Below are 26964 nucleotides of genomic sequence, written 5' to 3'. Positions count from 1 at the left end.
TTCACGAAGTACCAGTCCTGCAGCTGATCGGGCCCGGACAGAACCCTCCGAGATCCGTCTCCAACAAGTAAGTTGCTCGTGATTTTTTCAGGGCGTGGAAGTTTTCTCAGTGTCTACTACTACAGCGAGGGCACGTCTCCTCCAGCAGCCATTTGTTTCCTGCTGCCGCACTCGCGATGCAGCTGCTGTTCGATGGTTTTCTTTTTTTTTTTTTTTTTTTAACTACCGAGTACCTGTTGCAGATGACAAGATTGCTCACAACTAGGGATGACAGGACCCGTGGAAGTTTGGGTTCATCGGGGGGTCGGCCAAACTTTTGTCCAAAGTTCAGTTCGGGTACCTGAACTTGCCCCCCCCCCGTCCCAAACCCCATATAAGTCAATGGGGACCCGGACTTTACTGCTGTAAAGTGGCTTTAAAATAGTCGTAGTAAGAGCTAAGGGGCTGCAAAAGAAAGCAAAATGGGAGTAAGAGCAGGACAACTACCCTGCAAACAAATGTGGAGAGAAAAATTATTTAAAATAACACGTAAAAAAAGAAAATAATAATCATGAACCAGGAGGTGGAGGTCCAAGTGGAGGAGATTGTTCTGATTCACTGACAGTAAGCAGAGATCTTGTAAACAGGGGAGAATTTAACCTTTTATTGTTCACAAGGTCAAACATCTGGGATGAATCAGTTTACATACTGCACTTGTCCTTTATTATGTGTGTCATCTCTTTACAGCATTTCTGCCTGCACGCTCTGCACATTACCGATGACTTCCATAACTTACAGGAAGGGGCACAAGAGGCCTTGCAGGCATGCTGGAGATCTTTTTATTTTTTTAAACTTTTTTTTTTCTGAAAGTTGCCACAACAGGTGATGTCACAGCTCACCTCCCCCTCCTGTTCCATGACTGATAACACCTCTATACACAGTAGATAACACAGGATCCACCATTCACAATAGGTGATATCACAGCTTATCTCCTTCTCCTGTACAATGACTGATAACACCTCAATACACAGTAGATAACACAGGATCCACCATTCACAATAGGTGATGTCACAGCTCACCTCCTCCTCCTGTACAATGACTGATAACACCTCTATATACAGTAGATAATACAGTAGATAATACAGGATCCACCATTCACAATAGGTGATGTCACAGCTCACCTCCTCCTCCTATACAATGACTGATAACACCTCTATATACAGTAGATAACACAGGATCCACCATTCACAATAGGTGATGTCACAGCTCACCTCCTCCTCCTGTACAATGACTGATAGCACCTCTATACACAGTAGATAACACAGGATCCACCATTCACAATAGGTGATATCACAGCTCACCTCCTCCTCCTGTACAATGACTGATAACACCTCTATATACAGTAGATAATACAGGATCCACCATTCACAATAGGTGATGTCACAGCTCACCTCCTCCTCCTATACAATGACTGATAACACCTCTATACACAGTAGATAACACAGGATCCACCATTCACAATAGGTGATATCACAGCTCACCTCCTCCTCCTGTACAATGACTGATAACACCTCTATATACAGTAGATAATACAGGATCCACCATTCACAATAGGTGATGTCACAGCTCACCTCCTCCTCCTGTATAATGACTGATAACACCTCTATATACAGTAGATAACACAGGATCCACCATTCACAATAGGTGATGTCACAGCTCACCTCCTCCTCCTGTACAATGACTGATAGCACCTCTATACACAGTAGATAACACAGGATCCACCATTCACAATAGGTGATGTCACAGCTCACCTCCTCCTCCTGTACAATGACTGATAGCACCTCTATACACAGTAGATAACACAGGATCCACCATTCACAATAGGTGATATCACAGCTCACCTCCTTCTCCTGTACAATGACTGATAACACCTCTATACACAGTAGATAACACAGGATCCACCATTCACAATAGGTGATGTCACAGCTCACCTCCTTCTCCTGTACAATGACTGATAACACCTCTATACACAGTAGATAACACAGGATCCACCATTCACAATAGGTGATGTCACAGCTCTCTTCCTCCTCCTGTACAATGACTGATAACACCTCTATATACAGTACATAACACAGGATCCACCATTCACAATAGGTGATGTCACAGCTCACCTCCTCCTCCTGTACAATTACTGATAACACCTCTATATACAGTAGATAAAGAAGGATCCACCATTCACAATAGGTGATGTCACAGCTCACCTCCTCCTGTACAATGACTGATAACACCTTTATATACAGTAGATAATGCAGGATCCACCATTCACAATAGGTGATGTCACAGCTCACCTCCTCCTCCTTTACAATGACTGATAGCACCTCTATATACAGTAGATAACACAGGATCCACCATTTACAATAGGTGATGTCACAGCTCACCTCCTCCTCCTGTACAATGACTGATAACACCTTTATATACAGTAGATAACACAGGATCCACCATTTATGTGCATGATTGCAGCTCCTATAGAACTTTGTAAACTTTCAAGTGGAAATATATTTGAGGGAATATTGTTTTGCATCTTTTTGGTTCTTATACAGTTTGGGATCAGTAAGATTTTGTGGAATTACAGGGATTATTAGGGCCGCTTACATTTCGGACTCCTTCATTGGATGGGTCATTACTATGCGATCATTGGTCTTCTGATCAGCTGATTAACTGACAGCGGTACAGCACCACATAACATTTAGTGGCTGAAGATGTTACTGCAGCTCTCATCTCTAAAAGTCACAGCCAGGAGATCTAAACCAAAAAGAAGACAGGGTGGGGAGCTGAGGTTATAAGACAGGTGAGAGTTGGGTCTAGGAGAGAAGCATCTTATTAAATTTTTAATCCCTTAGCAGCACTTTAAAAAATGCAGCAAAATGGCAGTCTTATGTCCATCATATTGCTCGATTTATACTAATCGATTCCTGAAAATTTGGAATTTTGTTGAATCCATAATGTTCAAGACTTCCTGATGAATTTCATATGAATCAATTTGCTCATCTCTACTTCTAATCGTGCTCTTGTTCTAGCTTGTATGTACAGATGTAAAGTCACCGGCGCCATTCACCTGCCAATGTCACAATGCAACTATATCTCACCCCAGAGACATAAAAGCAGGAGCACTCACATGTTGAGCATTATAAAGCAGTACTGAGCAGCAAAAGTGTGAATCCATCATAGGGAGGAGATAAAACACTTACTAGAAAGTAATGAGAGTCCTGTGTGTCTCTCTAACTCTCTCATTCTGCTCATTCTTCTTCATATAATACCTCCATAGACTTTAATAGGCTAAAAACTGCTAAAACTAGTTAATTGACATTCACTATTTAATGAATGTTCATGAAGAATAATCATTTTCAAATCCGTCTGTTTTGGAGAAGTAGATAAAGCACAGATCTTCTAATCTCTGGCAGCCATGTAAGTTGGAAAGCAAATGGTGAAATATGTATGAAAGATGACAAACATATAGGAAAGTTCCAGTCTCTTCCATTATTACTTGGGTGGTTTATTATACTTTGGACACAATCTGCTACAATTGTATCCAGTTAGGACAATCCTCTGTGAGATAAACCACCTGCAGTCCAGATTGATACAATGTATCACTGCTGATGAAATGTAACAATCTGTCAGGATGAGGATGAGATTAGTTCTGTCGCTTTCCTCAGCCCATAGAGTATTATCTACACTGTAGACAACTGTAACAAAACCTCAGCTTTTAGAAGTTTGCGCGCAGGATTTACAGGACAATGACACCCAGCAGCTCCTGGGGCCTGTAGATGATAGTGGAAGTAGTCCCATAGTATTTGCCAAAAATATGATCGAAGAGGATCTTCAAATCCCCTTTATCTGATGAGGAGGGAACAGAGTCCCAGTTTTTTACAGATCTAAAAAAAAAACAACAACAACCTTTATTAATTCCAAAAATACAATTCACCCTCTGCTGACAGAGACTGACTAGAACATACGTAACAACAAATACGATAAACCCAAAGTCTCCACAATATGGATAAGGTAAGGTGGCCATCCACAACAAACTTGTGTCTCAGAATAAACGACTCCTCAGGAGACTATCTCATATTGTAGCGAGACATAACATACGCCCTAATGAACTCCCCTACTGGTTAATCATCAAGGTATATACCGTATATACTCGCGTATAAGCCGACCCGAGTATAAGCCGACCCCCCTAATTTTGCCACAAAAAACTGGGAAAACTTAATGACTCGAGTATAAGCCTAGGATGGAAAATGCAGCAGCTACTGGTAAATTTAAAAAATAAAAATACCAATAAAAGTAAAATTAATTGAGACATCAGTAGGTTAAGAGTTTTTGAATATCCATATTGAATCAGGAGCCCCATATAATGCTCCATACAGTTTATGATGGGCCCCATAAGATGCTCTATATTAAAATATGCCTCATATAATGCTGCATAAAGGTTGATTATGGCCCCATAAGATGCTCCATAGAAACATTTGCCCCATATGATGCTGCACAAAGGTTAATCACCCCATAAGATGCTCTATAGTAAATGTGCCCCACATAATGCTGCATTAAGGTTGATTATGGTCCCATAAGATGCTCCATAGAAACATTTGCCCCATATGCTGCTGCGATTAAAAAAAAAAAAATGACATACTCACCTCTTGTCCTGATCAGGCAGGGACACCGGCACGTGCGATATTCACCTGTCCCCGTTCCACCGCTGTGCGCCACTGTTTCTTCCGGGTCCTCTGGCAGTGACTGTTCAGGCAGAGGGCGGCACGCACACTAATCACGTCATCGCGCCCTCTGACCTGAATGTCACAGGCAGAGGACATGGAAGATGGAGCGGCGTGCAGCGGTGGAACGGGGACAGGTGAATATCGCATGGCTCACCTTCTCCGTTATACTCACCCTCCCGGCGCAGTTCCTGCTTCTCACAGAAGTCTCTGGGAGCCGGCAGCTTGCTCCTGTGTTCAGTGGTCACTGGTACCGCTCATTAAAGTAAAGAATATGCGGCTCCACCCCTATGGGATTGAAGTCGCGTCCATATTCATTACTTTAATGAGCGGTACCACGTGACCGCTGAACACAGGAAGAAGCTGCCGGCGCCGGAGAAGCAGGGACATGCAGACACACGCCGGGAGCAGGTGAGTATGATTACACAGCTCCGCTCCCCCTCCCCTGCCGACCCCTGGGACAATGACTCGAGTATAAGCCGAGAGGGGTCACTTTCAGCCTAAAAAAATGAGCTGAAAATCTCGGCTTATACTCGAGTATATACGGTAAGGGAAGTTACACTATGTTCATTTTTATAAGGGACTAGTCCACTAACTGTATATAGTAGCCGTGAGTCAGTAGTGCTGACCACAGGTCCTTTACTACACTCCTTCTCAGGTTAATACAACATAGCCCAGACTCATTAAGATAGTGCGCCAAAAGTGATGCAATTGATTACAAAACATCTTATCTCAAAAAGGAGGACAATTGGAGCTTTTTTTTTAAATTATGTACAAAAATCTTTATTGACACAATAATGAACATACAAAAAGACAGATAAAACCATGTGATATAAAGGACACCACAAAAATTGGTGGTGTTTAGTACAAAGTATAGCTCAATTCACAGTAGTAAACTTAGTAATAGTAAGATGACTTGCTGGTTGAGCTCAGAGAGTCACATTACAATGCCCCCTGCTGTAAGCAAAAAGTGCCATCAGTCATTATACTATTCCTATGTCTATACAATGCCCACGCATGGTTTGTGGTCAAGAGCCCAAGGTTAAAAACCAATCTGACATTGTGATCATCAAAGGTTCCCCAAATTCATTTGTATGATACACAGTCAGAAAATCATCTTAACCAGTACTAAAACGCCAGCACCCAAACCCCAACGCGCGTTTCGCTTTCCGTTGACTCTGCTTCCTCAAGAGGGAGTACTATTCTTAGTCAGGCTGCAGGACCTTTTATCTCCATAGTAACAAGTCATGTGACAATCACATGACCGGCCTTACATGGTAATGTATTAATGGCGCGTGCGCCCATGGCCAAAGCACCGCCGCACCCACGCCACCCGGCAAATGCCCCAGACCCTCTCAGGTCAGCCCACTATATAACACTCAATGAGCCCCTATTCATTGTGCTTACACGGACCACCTAGAGTCATGACTGCACACATCCCCAGTCTCCATCATGATTTTGCCCTTGTTCCCTAACCTGTCAGAGCGACACTCATTTTTGGGCACTGCTGATGGTACATAGCCAATATAAGATACGGCCATCACCTTTCAGGGCTGATATACCCCATTCTATAATGCTGTAGATAAGCCCCCGATCCGACCTGCAAGAGAAGAAAAATAACTTTTATTATACTCACCTGCGGGGCGGTCTGGTCCGATGGGTGTCGCAGATCCTAATCTGTCGCCTCCCATCTTCTAGCAATGCCGCCCTCCTGCTTGCTTCACAGGCTCCCCGGCATCGCGCTCCTGCGCAGGTGTACGCTAGGCCTCACTGACCTTTCCTGCAATACTTTGCTCTGCCCTCAACAGTGTAGATAAGTACACCTGCGCAGGAGCGTGATGACAGGGAGCAAGGATGCAAGCAGGAGGGCGGCATCGCAAGAAGATGGTAGGCGCCGGACCCGGATCTGCAAAACCCATCGGACCGGACCGCCCCCCCCCCCCAGGTCGGATCGGGGGCTTATCTATAGCATTATAGAATACTGTATATCAGCCATGAAAAGCGATGGCCGCATCTTATATCGGCCAAACACAGTGACAGGTTCCCTTTAACGCCATCCCTCGACTCATGCTCAGTGTTTGCTGACATCCCTAGAATGGGTGATACATTGGGTCATTCACAGAAGGAGCTGTGCACTAGGTGCATTCCAATCAGGGACGTCACACCCACCCGGACCAATCACATCCTAGAATCGGGCCCACACCTCCATGAGGTCATTTAGTGTTCTCCAGACAGGCATGCTCCCTGCATTACTGAACAGCCATAGATCACCTAAAAGAGGAGCACTCCGTCAGCCCCAGCAGGAAACAATGTGACAGATCCATTCACCGGGGTAAGTATGGATCAAAAAATATTGCTAAAAAATGGTCCATTTCTACAGGTACGTGACCCATACTGCAAGGAGCATTGTACAGGATCCAGTTACCAAAATATATATGGATTAGAGAACATCGCTCAAAACCCAGAGAAGGGGGGAAAAGAAGAAAAAGAAAAAGAGGAGAAGAAAGAAGGTTGTGGTGGGTGGGGGACAGAATGTAGTGATAGAAAATAACCAGGAAACAATGTAATCTATAATACCAGTCTGAACCCTAATCTGTGACTAAAGAGATCTCGTCATTGAGGCCCGGTGGCTTCACACTCTTGAACCGGCCTCCTTTTGTAAGACCCTCTTATCAAAGTCCCCTTTTCTTGGGGAGGGACCTCCATTCCCTGAAATTTCAGACAATGAGCATCACCTCCATGGTGTAGCCAAACACGTCTCGCTACTGGTTTATCCTCTTTCCCATTTATATCTCCCACATGTTCCAGTATCCGTCTCCGAAATTGACGAGTGGTTTTAACCACATAATTTAATGGACACTGGCGCGTAATGAGATCTACGAGACCTTATGTTTCTATCTTACCGTTAAGGTCCCTACAGGTGTATAACTATTGGAGACTCTCAGATATTGCGGTCCAGGCAGAATAAAGTCCCATGCCTTACACGTCCCACAGCTGAAGGTTCCTTTTGGTATCGATCTATTCAGCCATGTTCTTTTTGGTGCCACCGGTTTAAGATGACTACGTACCAGCTGATCTTCATGATTCCTTCCTCGTCGGTAAGCGATGGAAGGACCCTCTGTGACCAGTACATTTTATGGAGATCTTTCACTTCTCTCCATTTGTTGTTGATAAGTCCCTATCAGGGCTGGACTGGCAATCTGGCAATTCTGGCAAATGCCAGATGGGCTGGTCCAGTCGTATGTTACTTTGTCTTCTATGTTGCCAACAGTATCAGTGTCCTCGAGGTGCAGTTGAGATGGAGCATCAGGGTGGAGGAACAACAAGGGTCTATGTGCTTTCAGTTGCCAGGGCTGAATTCCACTCGTAGTCCGTTCCTCATCCCTATCATCCTAATTTGTTGCTTTTCCTCACCCCTCCTCTTCGGAATCAGGAATTCACATCTGGATGTGGCGGAGGCATCTTGGAATGCATCATTCAGGACATCCCGAGGGTAGCCCCGTCTTTAGAATGTGTTCCTCCATTCCCTGGACTGTATCTTTAAGTCCCCAAAAATGAACAGTTCCTTCTCACTCTCAGGTAATGTCCCTTTGGGATGCCCTTCTTTAATGAAGTGGGATGATGTCTTCTCCACTCTAGCAAACTATTTGTTGCTGTCTTTTTTCCCTAAAAGTAGTTGTATACAAGGTACCATCCACCAACTGGGCCAAATTCATGAGGAACAACAATAGGAGTCGATGTAGGGAGTTTGGTATCCAGGAAGAGGATCTCCCTAACCTAAAGATTTAGGAGGAACTCTGGGAGGGGGCAAAAGAAAGATGGTGGAGGGCCATAAAATGTTCCTTGCAGTATAGGTCACTTGCCTGTAGAATTGCTCCATTTTTGAGTGATATTTTTTGATCCATGCTTACCCTGGTGAATGGATCTGACACAATGTTTCCTGCTGGGGCTGATGTAGTGCTCCTCTTTTAGGCAATCTACGACTGTTCAGTAATGCAGGGTAAGGAACATTGTGAGATACCAGAGGATACATCTCCTCCTTCGTGACATCACGGAGGTGTGGACCCGATTCTAGGATGTGATTGGTCCGGGTGGATACAATCGCAGAGAGTGAATTGTATTTTTGGAATAAAGGTTATACAGTGATACATTATTTTCAGTGAACTCCCTGTTTTTAACAGAGGAGCGGATCGTACATTTAGGAAATATCCACATCTATGAGATGGGAATATCTAAATATCCTTCCCTTTCAGGCGATTCCGGCTGTCACAGACGCAGCTGATCCCGATATCTGGACTGTTTCTTGCTTACATCAATAGATATAATAAATTATGAGAGGTCATTGACCTTCTATTCTGCTTTATTTCCGGCCCATTCAAACATGGAAGAGGAAAAACGGAGTGTTCCTGAGCAAGAGAGCGGGTAAGAGACCTGAATACACAGGATATTGGGTTCAAGTCACTGCAAGGTCCCAGCCGCACATATATATTACCAGAGCAGCTCCTCCAGGGCCCCTAGGGGCCAGCAGAACAGGGTTAAAGTATCATACCTAGTGATGGGCGAACCCAAAGAGTAAAGTTTGAGGTCCATACCAACCACCTACTGTTCGGGCACGGATCCTAAACATGGACTTCAACAGGAATTCCATGTTTCTATTTGGGTTCGGAATGCCGAAACCCAAACTACGGGTGTTGTCCACACTGTCATCTTCATAACAGAGCGAGAAACACCAGCAGCTCAGATTTGCAGTAAGGTCATAAGGTGGTAAAAAGTTTACCTCTGGTCACAGAAGCATTGACTGATGAGAGAGTACTACTGCCAACAGCATACGCCACTAATAACAGTGAGAGCATGTCCGACTGATGGGAGTATTAATCAGTGCTATAAATGAATGTTAAAAAAGGGCGTGGGTTTCCCTTTATTCCTTGATAACCAGCCAGGCAAAACTGACAGCTGGGGGCTACAACCCTAAGCTGTCACCTTAATCATGGCTGGTTATCAAAAATAGAGGAGAACCCACCACTTTTTTTTTTTTTGAATATTATTAATATCTGCCCTCAGTCACTGGCTTTCCCACTCTGGTGGAGAAAATTGCGTGGGAGCCCACGCCAATTTTTTCCGGGATTTAACCCTTTAATTTAATAGCTATAGACACCAAATTTTACACAGAGACACTTGTTACATTAGTAAAGAGGAATATGTAATAAAAGAAGGGATATGAGATGGTTTACTGTATGTAAACCATGTCGCATATCCTGTCGGGTTTGTGAAGGAGATAGGAAAAGCCGGCAATTGAATTACCGGCTTTTCTGCTATCTAGCGCTGAATTAAATATAAATAAATATATATATGCTAGCTGAAGAGCCCGGCATTGCCTGGGCATAGTAAATATCTGTGGTTAGTTATAGCACCTCACTTTCCCATCATGCCTCCCATTTTCCCCCTCACATCTCTCATTTTCTCCATTACACCTCTCATTTTCCCCCTCACTCCTCTTATTTTCCCCCTCACTCCTCTCATTCCCCCCTAACACTTGTCATTTCGACCTCACATCTGTCATTTTCCGATCACTCCACTATTTTTTTATATTAATTTTATATATACATACATATATACACTCACCGGCCACTTTATTAGGTACACCATGCTAGTAACGGGTTGGACCCCCTTTTGCCTTCAGAACTGCCTCAATTCTTCGTGGCATAGATTCAACAAGGTGCTGGAAGCATTCCTCAGAGATTTTGGTCCATATTGACATGATGGCATCACACAGTTGCCGCAGATTTGTCGGCTGCACATCCCAAAGATGCTCCATACAAGGCAGGATGGATCCATGCTTTCATGTTGTTTACGCCAAATTCTGACCCTACCATCCGAATGTCGCAGCAGAAATCGAGACTCATCAGACCAAGCAACGTTTTTCCAATCTTCTACTGTCCAATTTCGATGAGCTTGTACAAATTGTAGCCTCAGTTTCCTGTTCTTAGCTGAAAGGAGTGGTACCCGGTGTGGTCTTCTGCTGCTGTAGCCCATCTGCCTCAAAGTTCGACGCACTGTGCGTTCAGAGATGCTCTTAGGCCTACCTTGGTTGTAACGGGTGACGATTTGAGTCACTGTTGCCTTTCTATCAGCTCGAACCAGTCTGCCCATTCTCCTCTGACCTCTGGCATCAACAAGGCATTTCCGCCCACAGAACTGCCGCTCACTGGATTTTTTTTCTTTTTCGGACCATTCTCTGTAAACCCTAGAGATGGTTGTGCGTGAAAATCCCAGTAGATCAGCAGTTTCTGAAATACTCAGACCAGCCCTTCTGGCACCAACAACCATGCCACGTTCAAAGGCACTCAAACCACCTTTCTTCCCCATACTGATGCTCGGTTTGAACTGCAGGAGATTGTCTTGACCATGTCTACATGCCTAAATGCACTGAGTTGCCGCCATGTGATTGGCTGATTAGAAATTAAGTGTTAACAAGAAGTTGGACAGGTGTACCTAATAAAGTGGCCGGTGAGTGTTATATATATATATATATATATATATATATATATATATATATATATATATATTTTTTTTTTTTTATATTCATTATATTTTCCCTCACTCCTCTCATTTTGCACTCACACCTTTTCATTTTCACCTCACCCCTCATTTTCACCTCACACCTCTCATTTTCCCTCAGTATATACATGTTTGTCATCTCCCTTATATATAGTATACACCTGTATGTCATCTCCTGTATATAGTATATACCTGTATGTCATCTCCCCTGTAAATAGTATATACCTGCCGTATGTCCGTATCTCCTCCTGTATATTCCTATGTGACATCTCCTCCTGTATATAGTATATACCTGTATGTCATCTCTTGTGTATATACTATTTACCTGTATGTCATCTCCTCCTATATATAGTATATGCCTGTATGTCATCTCCTGTATATAGTATATACCTGTATGTCATCTCCCCTGTATATACTATATACCTGTGTGTCATCTCCTCCTGTATATAGTATGTACCTGTATGTCATCTCCTCCTGTATATAGTATGTACCCGTATGTCATCTCCCCTGTATATAGTATATACCAGTGTGTCATCTCCTATATATAGTATATACCTGTGTGTCATCTGCTCCTGTATATAGTATATATCTGTGTGTCATCTCCTCCTGTATATAGTATATACGTTTGTCATCTCCCCTGTATATAGCATATACCTGTGTGTCATCTCCTCCTGTATATAGTATATACCTGTGTGTTATCTCCCCTGTATATAGTATATACCTGTGTGTCATCTCACCTATATATAGTATGTACCCGTGTGTCATCTCCCCTATATATAGTATGTACCCGTGTGTCATCTCCCCTGTATATATTATATACCTGTGTCATCTCCTCCTGTATATAGTATATACCTGTATGTCATCTCCTCCTGTATATAGTATATACCTGTGTGTCATCTCCCCTGTATATAGTATATATGTGTGTGTCATCTCCTCCTGTATATAGTATATACCTGTGTGTCATCTCTCCTGTATACAGTATATATCTCCTGTATTAGACCGCGTTCACACGTTATTTGGTCAGTATTTTTACCTCAGTATTTGTAAGCTAAATTGGCAGCCTGATAAATCCCCAGCCAACAGGAAGCCCTCCCCCCTGGCCGTATATATTTGCTCACACATACACATAATAGACAGGTCATGTGACTGACAGCTGCCGTATTTCCTATATGGTACAGTTGTTGCTCTTGTAGTTTGTCTGCTTATTAATCAGATTTTTATTTTTGAAGGATAATACCAGTCTTGTGTGTGTTTTAGGGCGAGTTTCATGTGTCAAGTTGTGTGTGTTGAGTTGCGTGTGGCGACATGCATGTAGCGACTTTTGTGAGATGAGTTTTGTGTGGCGACATGCGTGTAGCAACTTTTTGTGTGTCGAATTGCATGTGACAGGTTAGTGTAGCAAGTTGTGTGCAGCAAGTTTTGCGCATGGCGAGTTTTGCGCGTGGCGAGTTTTATGTGTGGTGCGTTTTGAGTATGTGCAAGTTTTGTGTGAGGCAACTTTTGCATGTGTTGCAACTTTTGTGCATGTGGCAATCTTTCTGCGTGTGCAAGTTTTGCGTGTGGCGAGTTTTCCATGAGGTGAATTTTGCATGTGAGCCTAGTTTTGCATGTGGCGAGTTTTGCATGTGGCGAATTTTGCGCATGGTGAGTTTTGAGCGGTGACTTTTGTGTTTCGACTTTTATGTGGCGAGGTTGGTATATGTGTGGGGAAATGTGTACTGAGGGTGATATATGTGTTCAAGCACGTGGTAGTGTGTGGCGCATTTTGTGTGTGTGTTCATATCCCCGTGTGTGGTGAGTATCCCATGTCGGGGCCCGACCTTAGCAACTGTACGGTATATACTCTTTGGCACCATCGCTCTCATTCTTTAAGTCTCCCTTGTTCACATCTGGCAGCTGTCAATTTGCCTCCAACACTTTTCCTTTCACTTTTTACCCATTACGTAGATAGGGGCAAAATTGTTTGGTGAATTGGAACGCGCGGGGTTAAAATTTCGCCTCACAACATAGCCTATGACACTCTCGGGGTCCAGACATATGACTGTGTAAAATTTTGTGGCTGTAGCTGCGACGGTGCAGATGCCAATCCCGGACATACACACGCACATACACACACACATTCAGCTTTATATATTAGATATACCTGTAAGTCATCTCCCTTGTATATAGTATATACCTGTATGTCATCTCCCCTGTATATAGTATATACCTGTATGTCATCTCCTCCTGTATATAGTATATACCTGTATGTCATCTCCCCTGTATATAGTATATACCTGTATGTCATCTCCTCCTGGCTGTCAATTTGCCTCCATCACTTTTCCTTTCACTTTTTCCCCATTATGTATATAGGGGCAAAATTGTTTGGTGAATTGGAATGCGCGGGGTTAAAATTTTGCCTCACAAGATAGCCTATGACGCTCTCGGGGTCCAGACGTGTGACTGTGCAAAATTTTGTGGCTGTAGCTGCGACGGTGCAGATGCCAATCCCGGACATACACACACACATACACATTCAGCTTTATATATTAGATATGTGTCTCACTGACATTATATATATATATATATATATATATATATATATATATATATATATATATATATACTGTATATATGTTTTTAAGAATATTTGAGCCGATGGTTCCATGATATGTCCATTTTGCAAGCCTGCGAGAGAAAAACGCCGTACGGAAGCCATACGGATTACACACGGATACATTTATGTGTAAAAATCGCATCCTCGCATTGAATACAGAACAGTGTTTTGGGACAATTTCTGAGTATTATGGCCGTAAAAAATGGACCGTATTTTCATAGGCCTAGTGTGACACCGGCCTTATAAGATGACTGCCACATATTAGGTAGGGTCACATTGCGTTATGTGACTGCGTTTAACGGACTACGTTACACCGCGGCATAACGCGGTGTTAACGTAGTCCGTTAACGCCGCCATAGCCTGTAATGGAGAACGCGTCGCTAGCGCCCGCCCACATTGGGCGTGCGCTAGCGATGTGGCGTCATTTGAGTGACGGACCTCGGACGCTGCTTGCAGCGTCCACGGCGCGCCCGAGGTCCGTTCCTCGCTAGTGCAGATCGGGGATCTGCGCCAGCGGGGACGCCGAACGCGGACCCTAGAGAAGTATTGCGTTAGCGCAATCCGCTAGCGCTATGCGCTTAACGGATTGCCCTAACGCAATGTGACCCTAGCCTTAAGAAGATAAAAACTTGGATGAGAGGAGAAGGTGGAAGAGGAGGAGGAGGAGGAAGAGGAGGAGGAAGAAGAGTGCTTCTTTAATAGATGGAGCAGTCTAGAAGAGTTCAAACAAGAAATTTACCATGTTTGGCGGACATGGAGTTTGTACTGTCTATGTCTCCATGGGATGCAGAAACCGATGGTAAAAGAAGGAGCTGTCAGCTGTCGGTTCTGCCATCCACACTGTGACGCCCACTGTCAGCAGCACTGCGGTGCTCACACATGTAAGGGTCCACTGCATGGAGCACAACTCCGGAGTACAGATCTCCGTACACATCCATATATTTTGGTAATATTGATTTTCCTCTTTCGAATTTGTGTATTGTGCATACAAAAGTTTTTGGAGCAGGAACTCTCCATATTCTCCTCCCAAGTCTCAAACCTTGAAGTTTCTTCTCCAAAAACTCAACAGAAAGACTCCATGGGCACAAAGTCATTGACGTAGCGCCAAACTGATAATAAACTACAGAAGGCGACCATAGGGTCATTAAATGGTGTGGTAGGTAAGATTGGAGCATAGTCCGGCACCCGACGTGTGACTACTGGCCCGGATACTGGTGACGGCTCCTCCTTTTGACCATACAGTGGTGGCGCAGGATCTAGGTGGGTGCCGGTAGGGGAGTATGACTTAATTTTTTTCTATACACCTCCAAGCCCCGGGGAACTTCACTTATTTATTTGTCATTCTGGTTTTAATTCATGAGTCTGGTGGGTGAAAAGCTTCTTGGTAGCGAAACACCTGCTGTAAGCGTTACGTCTAGTCTCAGACTCCTTAAGGGACCAAGAACTGGGAATTTCAAGGAAAATAAATTCTTTCATTTCTTTCCAACTTCAGAACCGGGGAAACATTTTCTTAAAAAAAAATACAATAAAATGTCCCAGTATCAAAGTAACTGGAGCTGCAACTGTATCGGTATAAAAAAAAATAAATAAATAATAGGGCATAAGAAAAAGCCCAAATAATAGCTTATGACATGTAGAAAAAGAGATAAATCAATCATAAATAAAAGCAAAGTCCTGCAGAATTTACAAGGACATATTGTGGTCGTGAACCAGTCCAAACTTGTGCAAGATAGTGAACACTGCATTATAGAAGCCGAAATCTACAATGCCCTGTAAAGTGGGAAATGTGTCAGATGGACAAAACGACCATTAAAACCACTTACATGCACTGCTGCTGGTAACTGTATCCCCGATGCCACAACATATGTTTCGCCCTGCTTCATCAGGGGGTGTGCTTGAGCTCATGCCTGGCCTTAGAAGCTCAGCTGCTTCATCATAGGGACCTAGCATTAGTCCTAATGATCATATTAGCCGGCCTAACCCTTCCTGATGAAGGTGGGTGCAATCATGCCATTGCTTGTGTTTGTCTATAGAACGTGCTAGACACAAAGCAGACGGGGCCTGAGATATCAACAAAAGGTGAGGTAAGTAAAATGGGCACAACTGGGGCACCACATGCACGGTTTATTGATATCTTGGCACTGAATGTACCCACCTTTACACATCTGCTAACTGCGATCCGCACGGCATGCAATATTTGCACCATTTCTATTTTCATGCAATTGGAATTAAATGTATTTCTTTATGTATCGGAATGATAGTGAGGCGGATACTATGTATCTGATCTGGGCATTGTTGCATGACATTGTTCTTAACCCCCGGAACTTTTTTTCGCTTTCGGTTTTCGCTCCTCTCCTTGCCAGAGCCATAACTTTTATTTTAACGTCAATATGGCCATGTGAGGGCTTATTTGTTTGCGGCAAGGGTTTTACTTTTCAATGACATCATTGGTTTTACCATGTTGTGTAACGGAAAACAGGAAAAAAATTCCAAGTGCGATGAAATTGCAAAAAAAAGTGCAATCCCACATTGTTTTTTTGCTAGGTTCACTAAATGCTAAAACTGACCAGCCATTGTGATTCTCCAGGTCATTACGAGTTCATAGACACCTAACATGTCTAGGTTCTCTTTTATCTAAGTAGTAAAAAAAATTCCAAAGTCTGCTAAAATAAAGAAAAAAATTGTGCAATTTTCCGATATCGGTAGCGTCTCCATTTTTGTGATCTGGGGTCGGTTGAAGGCTTATTTTTTGTGGACCGAGCTGACGTTTTTAATGATACCACATGTGCAGATACGTTCTTTTATTGCATTTTAATGCAATGTCGAGTCGACCAAAAAAAACATAATTTTGGTGTTTTGATATTTTTCTTGCTACGCTGTTTAGCGATCAGGTCAATCCTTTTTTTTTCATTGATAGATCGGGCGATGCTGAACGCGACGATACCAAATATGTGTATGTTTGATTTTTTTTATTTATTGCTTTATTTTGATTAGGGCGAAAGGGGGGTGATTTGAACTTTGATATTTTTTTATATTTTTAAACACATTTTTTTTCATTTTGGCATGCAAGAAAGCTGCAGAAGATAAAAAAACCTAGAAAACTTTTTTTTTTTTCATCTGATACACAAGTGTCTATAGTCTTTAAGGTGACGCATGGCGTTAATAAAGCCCAGTATTTATGATAATGACCATCATACTTATTTGGAGGGGTGCGAATATAACTCAACATCAAGACCAGTCAAGCTCCCGCCGTCCTCATGGCAAAGTCCAGTGTCTGTGATATAATAAAATGATTGACAGATCCTCAATACTTCATCCCCAGTGTCGGGGATCCCTCTGTTTCAGGTAGGTGAGATCATTGTGTTATATGGACAATCTAATGGACCAGGGGCAAAACTGTGACTTTCCACAGGGGGCAAGATTCAGTTCGGACTACTACTGCCACCATCTGTGTTCTAGCAATGCTTACTACTTTTTGACACTATGCTTCACTGCCCGGCACCTAAGGGCATAGACCCTGCCAGCACCTCCTCCTATCTGCGCCCCTGTAATATTTTTTGATTGCTGTCGTCACTAAATAAAAAATAAAAACTACATATATTATAATATATATATATATATATATATATATATATATATATATATATATATATATATATATATTTATTTCCAAACGGCGCCACTCATGTCTATAGGCTGGATGTGGTATTGCAGCTCTGCACTGCTCGCTTTAATGGAGCTGAGCTGCAATAACGGACACAGCCTGAAGACAGAAGAGGCACTGTTTCTTGAAAAGGTGTATTTTTTTATTATTAATAATAATAATAATAATAATAATAATAATAATTATAGAAGTAAAATATTATTCACCTGCTATTTTACACTCTGCAGTTGTATTTCCAGAAGTGACTTGTTTCTTCATTCTCATGACAGCACTTCCATTCTCTGACCTCATTTGGTTTGGTATGCATTCAAATCCCCGTCCCCATCAGTTTCCAGACTTTTACATAATTATTTTGACCTTGGAAGTGATGAAAGTCAAGACTACAACAGTGAACATGGTCAGGTACAGTAAGTGTTGTCATGGGGGTCTAGAAGCAGAACAGCTGCAGAACTTATGTAACTTTTATCACCGAGTGATGACATTAACCAAATGCATTCACGTTTCCCTCTTCCAGAATTAGTAACATAATAACCGGCTTTCCCATATCCTGTGGTTCCCCTTCTAGGGCTGAACCTTGGGTGGCCGACAAAGAGACCCAAACCGAAGAGGAGAATAACTTTCAAGATAAATCTACTGTGCTTGTCTGGGGTTATCCAAGAGACGGTGAGGAGGATCTGCGGAGATCAGTCTTCGCTCTACTCCAGGGTAAGCGCCAGAGGCGTAACTAGGGTTTTGGTTCAGGGGGAAAAGTATTGGGGTATCAGGTGCAGTAATAGGGACACATACGGCAGCAGCGACTCAGTATTGGGGTATGTGTCCCTATTACTGCCCCTGATACCCCTATACTGAGCCGCTGCTGCCGTATGTGTCCCTATTACTCCACCTGCTGTGTGGTTCTCTGTGCCTTCTAAATTCTAAAGCACCCCTCTATAATATAGTAATGCCGGGTACAAGTGCCCTAGAAAACAGTGCCCACATTTTGCCCCCTAAAAAGTAATAATGCCCTCTGTGTGCCCCTTTGATAATCACAGTAACCTGAGTTCCCTTATAACAATAAGCGCCCACTTTACATTTAATAATGTCCCAAGTCTCCCCCCGTACAGCTCCCCTATACACAGCATGATGCTCTCTTATACATAGTATAATGCCCCTTCACTGTATAGTACCACCCACACAGTATACTGACCCCTTAGTAGCTTCCAAACTGTTTAATGGCTCCAACACTGTATGATGGCCCCTTCACTGTAATCCCCACACTGTACGATGGCCCCCTCACTGTAATCTCCACACTGCATGATGCCCCCTAGATAGCCTCCATGTAGTATAATGCACTAGATAGTCCTAAATGTAGTATAATGCACTCCCCATAAGCCTCCATATAGTATAATGTACACCCCATAGGCAGACTCTATATTGTATAATGCACCCCCCATAGGCAGACTCTATAGCACAAGGCAGTACCCATAGGCAGACTCTATAGCACAAGGCAGCACCCCATAGGCAGACTCTGTAGTATAAGTTAGCACCCCATAGGCAGACTCTGTAGTATAAGGCAGCACCCCATAGGCAGACTCTGTAGTATAAGGCAGCACCCCATAGGCAGACTCTGTAGTATAAGACAGCACCCCATAGGCAGACCCTGTAGTATAAGACAGCACCCCCATAGGCAGACCCTGTAGTATAAGGCAGCACCCCTATAGGCAGACCCTGTAATGTAAGGCAGCACCCCCCATAGGCAGACCCTGTAATATAAGGCAGCACCCCTATAGGCAGACCCTGTAGTATAAGGCAGCACCCAGAAAAAATAAATACTCACCTCTCTCCTTCCTGGTTCCTCCACAGCTGAGTGCCCGCTCATCTCCTGACAGCGGGTGCCGGTTAGTGATGTCATCGCGCCCCCTGTCAGTGTCTGCATCGGTGACATCAGACGCTGACAGGAGGATGATGGGAGAAGGAGCGTAGCGCTCCTCCCATCAATGCGATCAGCTGTATATGCCGGTACAGCTGACCTTGTTATGATGGGCAGGGGGCCCACTGCTGGTACCGGGGCCCCCCCACCTGCTCAGGGGCCCCATAGCGGCCGGGCGGCAGAGCAGGGAGATCGAATCTCCCTGCTCTGCCGCAGAATGTAACTGTATCGGCGTGCTGTGCACAAGCCGATACAGTTACAGTATCGTAGCTCAAGGTGGGCCCCCTCTGAGCACCGGGCCCTGGGCGCCCGCACCCTCTGCCCCCCACCGGCAGCCTACTGGTAAGCGCCCAATAGTCACAAACGGTAACATGTAACAAAACATTCATACATTTCAGAACCTCTTCATTATTACTTTTATTTTTTATGTAACCCTTCTCTAATTATCCATTTGTCTATCACATCCGAAGATCTTTATATTTTCCACTACACAAACAGCTTCCAAAAATCTGATTTTCTATAGTAGATAGAGGAAGGAGCGACATGTAAAGTGTGATTGACCAAGGAGGAGGAAGGGAGAGCAAAGAGGCAATGGACTCCTACAAGAGTGGAAAATACAGGTCAAAAGTGCAGTTTGGGGTTTTCTCAATTACCCAGAGCAGCGGTTACAGAGGACGACAGCATCGTATCCAGGGACATATAATGCCGACATGCGGCTCTCCACAATAAACCTGCTACTTCTGCTGGGCTCAGAGCCCCTCGCACTGCCTGTCCTCACCTTCTCCCTTCTCTATGCATTTCCTGCTGAGTCACACCCAACCAAACGGAGGTGGCATTTAGAGTATAACCTTATATCCAACCAAGTACCTGGTGCTAACTAATCCCTATGTGTAAGCAAAATAGGACCTGGGCCCCCACGGCATGTTGGTCAGATGCATGGGCCCTTGTACCTTTCTATATCCTACTATAAAGACATGAGTGTTTGCCCCATGTAATAATGTTCCCTGTCCTGGCTGTTTCCGATAATAATCTCCCCATCATGATCCTATAATAATGTTTCTCCTCATAGGCCCCTTGAAGATATAATAACTGATATAGTGTTTCCATCCTATAACAATGTCCCCAATACTGGGCCCTTCCTGGTATAATGACCCCCAAATCTGGTATAATGCCCCCCATCCTGGGCCCTTTACTTGTATAATGCTCCACATCCTGGGTCCTTTCCGTGTATAATGCTCCCCATTCTGGGCCCCTTACTGGTATAATGATCCCCAATTCTGGTATAATGCTCCCCATCCTGGGCCCCTTCCTGTTATAATGGCCCCTCATTCTGGTATAATGCCCCATATCCTGGGCCTTTTCCTTGTATAATGTTCTGCTGCTCTTTTCCAGCACAATAAAAAAAATTCTTCCTCCGCTCCCACGATATGCGACTCCCTCTTCTGTAGCTGACTTCACTGCCATGCGCCACTTGTGACTGGCACGCTGCCGGTCTAGGATTGGTCACCGGCAAATATCTCAGAGCAAGGAACCGGAGGGTCCCCTATGCATCAATACATTTCAGCTTAATGTGTGTCCTTGGTCGAACATCCAGGTCAGTGTCGGCATCAGCGTCCCCTCTCCCCCTCGGGATCAGTCGCGCCCTTTGCGACCACGATCATTACACCACTGTCTGCAAGGTCCTACAGTACATTTCCCACCCAGTGCAGTGCCACGTTGCCTTATCCAAGAACCTCTACTTTCCCAAACTTCATCTCACAATGACCAGATAATCTAAACAAAAAAACTGAATGACGGTAAGCCCACAGCTCCAGTGACCGGTGTTCCCAGTCATGAGGTCCACACCAAGTACAATGCCTGCCTCTTGGTGAAGACTCCCACCTCGCCACAGAAGTATAGCTTAAATAGGGACAGAAGCAATGATTACACAGGATTTACCTGTCTGTACTCAGAGCACGCGCTCACTAGAGCAACATCATTAATGTTTTGTCCTTCAATTAACAGGAAATACCAACGGAATTGCAGCGGCAGCTCCTTCGGCAATGGGACTAGATACCCTTCTAAATCGGATGGCTAATGCCGGAACGTAAGTCAATTTTATAATAAAACACAGGTCATAGAGAAGAGGAACCCTGCTTAGCTCAGGACCTCTAACAAGTGGAGCGCCCCCACACCGCCGCAGGGCCGAGGGGTACCCGGAGCCGGGCCTCTAGGTCTCAGTCCTGGGGTTGTCACGGTGGCTAGACCCGGTCCGTGGCCCTGTCTGTCAGTGGGGGACGTCCGGTGCAATAAGCGATGTTGTAGCGGTGCAGTTGTGGGGTGCAGGTCGCGGTAAATAACGAGGACACCAGGTTGCAGTCTCTTTACCTCTTTACTGAAGCTCTCTGGGTCCTCAGTCCGGAATACGGCTCACCAGGCTGCGCAAGTCCGGCCGGTCCAATGGCACTTCCAGAGCTCTCCTTGCAGGTGGAAATCGGTGCCTTCCTTCTAGCGCTATGTGTTGCAGTCCTTCCCTGCTGTGCTTACGGAAAGTACCCCACAACTGTTGTGTCTGTTTCTCGTGTTCCCTCACAACAACTTAATTCGCAATGATCTTCCTCGTCCCTCCAGATACTATGGTAGGAACGCACCCGTATGACGGGGAGGCTCGGAGATCTTCCGGGACTCTATCTGCGCCCCTCTCCTGTTGGTACCCCCCTTTGCCTTCCTGGGTGATGCGTGAGACAGTCCGCCTCAAGCTAACTGCCCTGCCGTAGGTCTGAGGTATGGCTTGAAACTCTTTACCTCCTCGGCGTTCCGGCCACCGGTAGTGCGCCTCAGTAAGGTGCTGCCTCTTTCAGCACAACCCTCACTGGTATCTCCTTTCGCTTGATTTCGTTTCTCACTCAGCACAATCTATCTCGCTTCTTAGTCCTTCCTTGGGCACCGCCGCTATGCTGAGCAGGCACGGTCCCTTTACGTTCTTTCCATGCCAAGCCTCTGCCAGGATCCCACCCCTGGCAGAGACCCTACAGTCTCTCCCTTCACAACACCCTCTGCCACCAGGTGTTGCTCCGTTCAATCCCGTCAGCGTTCTCTCTAACTTCCTGCCTGACCCCCAGTTTACCCACTATGGTGGGGAGTGGCCTAATGAATAGCACCCTTAGCTCCCCCCGGAGGCCCAGCTGTGAAATGTATTGGTGACTGTGATACCTGCTCAGAGAACTCCTTCCGTGCCATCGAACGCAGCATGGCCCCCCTTAGTGGCTGAACCATGCTACTGCAACGACCAGGACTCTGGGGCGCTGCACTAGCATCTGAGGAGGGTTTCTTGCATTCCCAGTGGTCATAATGTTATGGTGGGCATGGCCTGGTTGGATGAATTTGCCAAATTCAACAGGACTGGTTGACTATCTAGTGTTAATGGTGTAACCTTAAGGGTATGTGCACACGTCAGGATTTTGTCAGGATTTTTCATCAGGTTTTGTAGCCAAAACCAGGAGTGGGTGATAAATGCAGAAGTGGTGCATATGTTTCTATTATACTTTTCCTCTAATTGTTCCACTCCTGGTTTTGGCTACAAATCCTGATGAAAAATCCTGACAAAATCCTGACGTGTGCACATACCCTAACTTTTTACCTTGTCAGAGAAAAGAAGGAGTGAGCATGTTTAATGTCTAAAACTAGTGTCTTTGTATCCATTAAAAAAAAAAAACTGCATGCTCATCTAGGGAGAACGTGCATATGAATAGTCAAGTCGGGAGCAATAGCTGTTGGCTGAACGATCCGTAATAGATAGTGGCCAACAGTAGAAAAATAGTAAAATGAGGAACTAGAATGAGTCTCATTGCAGGAACGGTCAACAAGAAGGGTCGTGACAAGAAGGGTCAACTAGTAGGATCATGACAAGAAGGGTCAACTAGGAGGATCATGACAAGAAGGGTCAACTAGGAGGATCATGACAAGAAGGGTCAACTAGGAGGATCATGACAAGAAGGGTCAACTAGGAGGATCATGTCAGAAAGGGTCAACTAGGAGGATCAAGTGAGGAAGGGTCAAGTAGGAGGATCATGACAAGGGTCAAGTAGGAGGATCATGACAAGAAGGGTCAACTAGGAGGATCATGATAAGAAGGGTCAACTAGTAGGATCATGACAAGAAGGATCAACTAGGAGGATCATGTCAGGAAGGGTCAACTAGGAGGATCAAGTGAGGAAGGGTCAAGTAGGAGGATCATGACAAGGGTCAAGTAGGAGGATCATGACAAGAAGGGTCAACTAGGAGGATCATGTCAAGGGCCAAGTAGGAGGATCATGACAAGAAGGGTCAAGTAGGAGGATCATGATAAGGGTCAACTAGGAGGATCATGACAAGAAGTTTCAACTAGGAGGAGCATGACAAGAAGGGTCAAGTAGGAGGATTACAAGAAGGGTCAACTAGGAGGATTATGTCAGAATAATATAATAAATGGCCACTCCAGGAGCCACTCATACCTGGAGGGTTTTTATTATGAACAGTTGGTGCTATAACTCCCTTTTTACTGTCTTTTCACAGCACTTCTCCAAATCTCTGTGGTCAAGCAGTTTTATCCAATCCGGGGCTTGGAGACCCTGATCCTGTGGGAGTCTCCAGGGTGAGGGAACCCCAAGGTCTACCAAGGAATGAGGAGGATTACCATTTCTATAGACTCATTGAAGAAAAAATACAGCAGCTTCCAACAGGGAAAAAAATGACTTGCATGCTGGAAGTTCTGAATGTTGTCTACAAGCATGGTCTCGCCCAAGCAGAATCATCCTAGAAACCCAACCCCCTTAGCATCTCCTCCGGTCACAGAGCAGAACCTGCACATGTCCACCACTATTAGGCTGGAACCAGTTGACTAGAATTCTAACGTATCAAACAGAACCCTTTAGAACTTTAGCACGGCTTTTATACTCTTTGCTTTTATACTCCTTTCAATTTGGTGCTGTTGTCAGAAGGGGGCGACAGAGAGCACAAGGGTAAACTTCAAGGGTGATGAACCACGCCTACCAAAGTGGATGCTGCTATTTTTTGGCATATTTGCTCCAAAGTCGTAGCAAAAACAGTTTGATAGGCTAATTTATTTATTTTTTTTAAAGGATCATAAACTTGAGAAAAAGTGTGGTTTTAAGAGATTTGCACCTTTTAATAAATTTGGTGCAATTTGACGGAACAAACTTTTTTGTTAGACTTTAATGTGAAACGCCAGATTGGGGGTGACTAGAAGGAATTGTGATTAGAATAAATTAATTGTTGACATGAGTCAGTTTTTGGAGTGAAGGAATAATGTAATGGGAGACAAAGATCACCATCATCACTGTGATACTTTTGCACTAAATTTGAGTTGCTAGTGATTGTGTTTTATAAAATTTTTATTTATGGGGATTTTTATATATATGCCAGTAATCTCCTCTACATCGAGATTAGAATTAGTGGTTAGGGTCATCACCGTCCTATCACGTACAACATCCGTATTTAATTTACCGTCTGCCATGAATACCGGATTTTGCTCATGTCATCCCATCATCAGTGACTCTCAGACCGTCCTCTGTTAACCCTCCCGACTGACCAACATCCAAACTTATCAACCCAACTTCTTAAAAGTGATAAAACTCCACCAAAGTGTTCCTCGGGGGATGGCCATCCAGCTCTTCCAGTCCCACCTGGTGCCAGCATCACTTCTCAGGTTTTGTTCACTGTTATATCTTTTTTTTTTTCAGAAAATAAACTCAGTTTTACAGCTTTCTTGTATTTTATTTATTTTTTGGCAGCTCCTCGTTATTTCATTGATAGGATAATGTAATAACAACATATTATTAATAAATAAAATAATAATATAATAAAAATAAAAGAAGTAAAAAACCTGCCCCTCTATATTTGTCAAACATCGCACCTTAATAAATTCGGTGCAAATTATCATAGCACAATTTTAATTATGATCATAAAGAATTTGGGTTCCACTTGCAACATTTTATGATTGCAACATTATTGTACTTAGACTTAAATGTATCTATGCTCTAAGTTAGCCATTCCGTCTATTTTCAGCATATGAAATTTTGGTGCCAACATAAAAAAAAATCATGCATTAAATGGCAACAAATGTTGATAAACTTTGGCTTAGGCTTTTGTGATATCCACAAAAACTGGAGCAAACAAATGATAAATGTCTTTCACTGCGCGGCCAGAACTTGTTACTTGTAATGACCAGTTACAATGTGTCTGACACTTTTATAGGGTGCAACTATGTGGCTGGTGGAGACATTGTGAGTCTGGCATTCTAATAAAGGATACTTTGTATGTAGCACCTGTATGGGAAGGCACGGTGTGTCTGATGTTGTTGCGGATTTGAGTACTCAAGGCCTGAGGGGGCTGTGTGTACCACAGATATCCTTTGGAGACTCTAAAGGGTTGGTATGATGCCATGAAAGTTGCAGCTCTTGTGTAATATAGATAAAACACAATTGTAACGAACACAATGGAACGCACATTCCACAAAAGCATAGAATTATAATAAAAAGGGATAGTAAAAAAGTGCTTAATTTATCTAAAAAGGGTGACCAAAGCATGTTCTTCCAAATATCATGTAGGGGATAAAATAGCATGTGTAAGAAGGGTGTCATGTCGGACACTGTTCAGACCAGGTCGTCTGACAGACAGCGGTAATTCCGTGTTTGACCACTGTTTGCTCATTAGCGTCGGCTAGTTTTCGTCTGGCTGCTGCGGGGTTAATTTATCTGATCCTCGGATTGGAAGCTGGGCCATGCCCATTTCCTTTAAATGGTTCTCCTGATCTTTGGGTGTCACCGATTATAGCTTCTGTCTTATCCGTAGTTATCTCGGTCCGGAGTGTAGAGCTGGTATTATCCTTTGTCTTGTTTACTCCTTCCTATATTTGTATTTATTTTGCCCTGCACATTTATAGTGTATTCCTGATTGACTGCGGCGAGGTGTATATTTTCCTTTATCCTTGTTTGTTATAACTGTGGGTATTGGTCTATTGCATTCACTGGGTGGTGGGTGGTGGTATTCAGTCTAGGGCTGAATCAGGAGTCAGGGTGAGGGTGGAGGCCTGGACATGCACACCTTCAGTGTAAACTTCAGGTAGAGGGTCAGACAGGGTTTCCCTAGTCTGAGCGAAATTGCAGTGGCCCGGGTTATTAGCTCTCGTCCTCATTGTCTCCCCGTGACAAAGGGGCTCTGGTCAGATGAGACTAAAGGAGAACTTTTTGGGCAAAATGCAAAACACTGTTTGTGATGGAAAACTAACACTGCACATCAACCTGAAAACACCATCCCCACAGTCACACATGGTGGTGGCAGCATCCTGCAGTGGGGAGGCTTTTCTTCAGCAGGGGCAGGGAAGCTGGTCAGAACAGATGGGAAGATAGATGGAGCTAAATACAGGGCAATCCTGGGGGAAACCTGTTAGAGGCTGCAAAATACTTCAGCAGAGAATGGTGGGAAAGACAGGCCCCAAAAGATTGCAGCA

At 44.1% G+C, this 26964-nt stretch overlaps 1 protein-coding gene across 6 annotated transcripts; it reads left to right on the top strand.

The window, feature by feature from the left end:
• Positions 1–25220, top strand: LOC143770517 (uncharacterized). 6 transcript variants are annotated; one of them, XM_077260198.1, is made up of 5 exons: positions 1–68; positions 9119–9170; positions 18132–18271; positions 21480–21561; positions 24009–25220. In XM_077260198.1, exons 2-5 carry the CDS (start codon positions 9130–9132, stop codon positions 24250–24252), a joined length of 507 nt encoding a protein of 168 aa, XP_077116313.1. In that variant the 5' UTR covers positions 1–68; positions 9119–9129; the 3' UTR covers positions 24253–25220. The 6 variants fall into 6 exon arrangements, 3 of the variants coding, with proteins under 3 accessions (XP_077116313.1, XP_077116312.1, XP_077116314.1); XR_013214653.1 differs by lacking the exon at positions 1–68 and adding an exon at positions 15936–15986 and having other exon boundaries at positions 8927–9170; XM_077260197.1 differs by lacking the exon at positions 1–68 and having other exon boundaries at positions 8924–9170; positions 18081–18271.
• Positions 25221–26964: the final 1744 nt, after the last annotated feature.

Source organism: Ranitomeya variabilis, chromosome 4 (genome assembly GCF_051348905.1).
Source record: "Ranitomeya variabilis isolate aRanVar5 chromosome 4, aRanVar5.hap1, whole genome shotgun sequence".
In the NCBI taxonomy this organism is placed as follows: domain Eukaryota; kingdom Metazoa; phylum Chordata; class Amphibia; order Anura; family Dendrobatidae; genus Ranitomeya; species Ranitomeya variabilis.
Note: the sequence above shows the minus strand (reverse complement) of the source record. Positions and strands in the feature narration are given on the sequence as shown.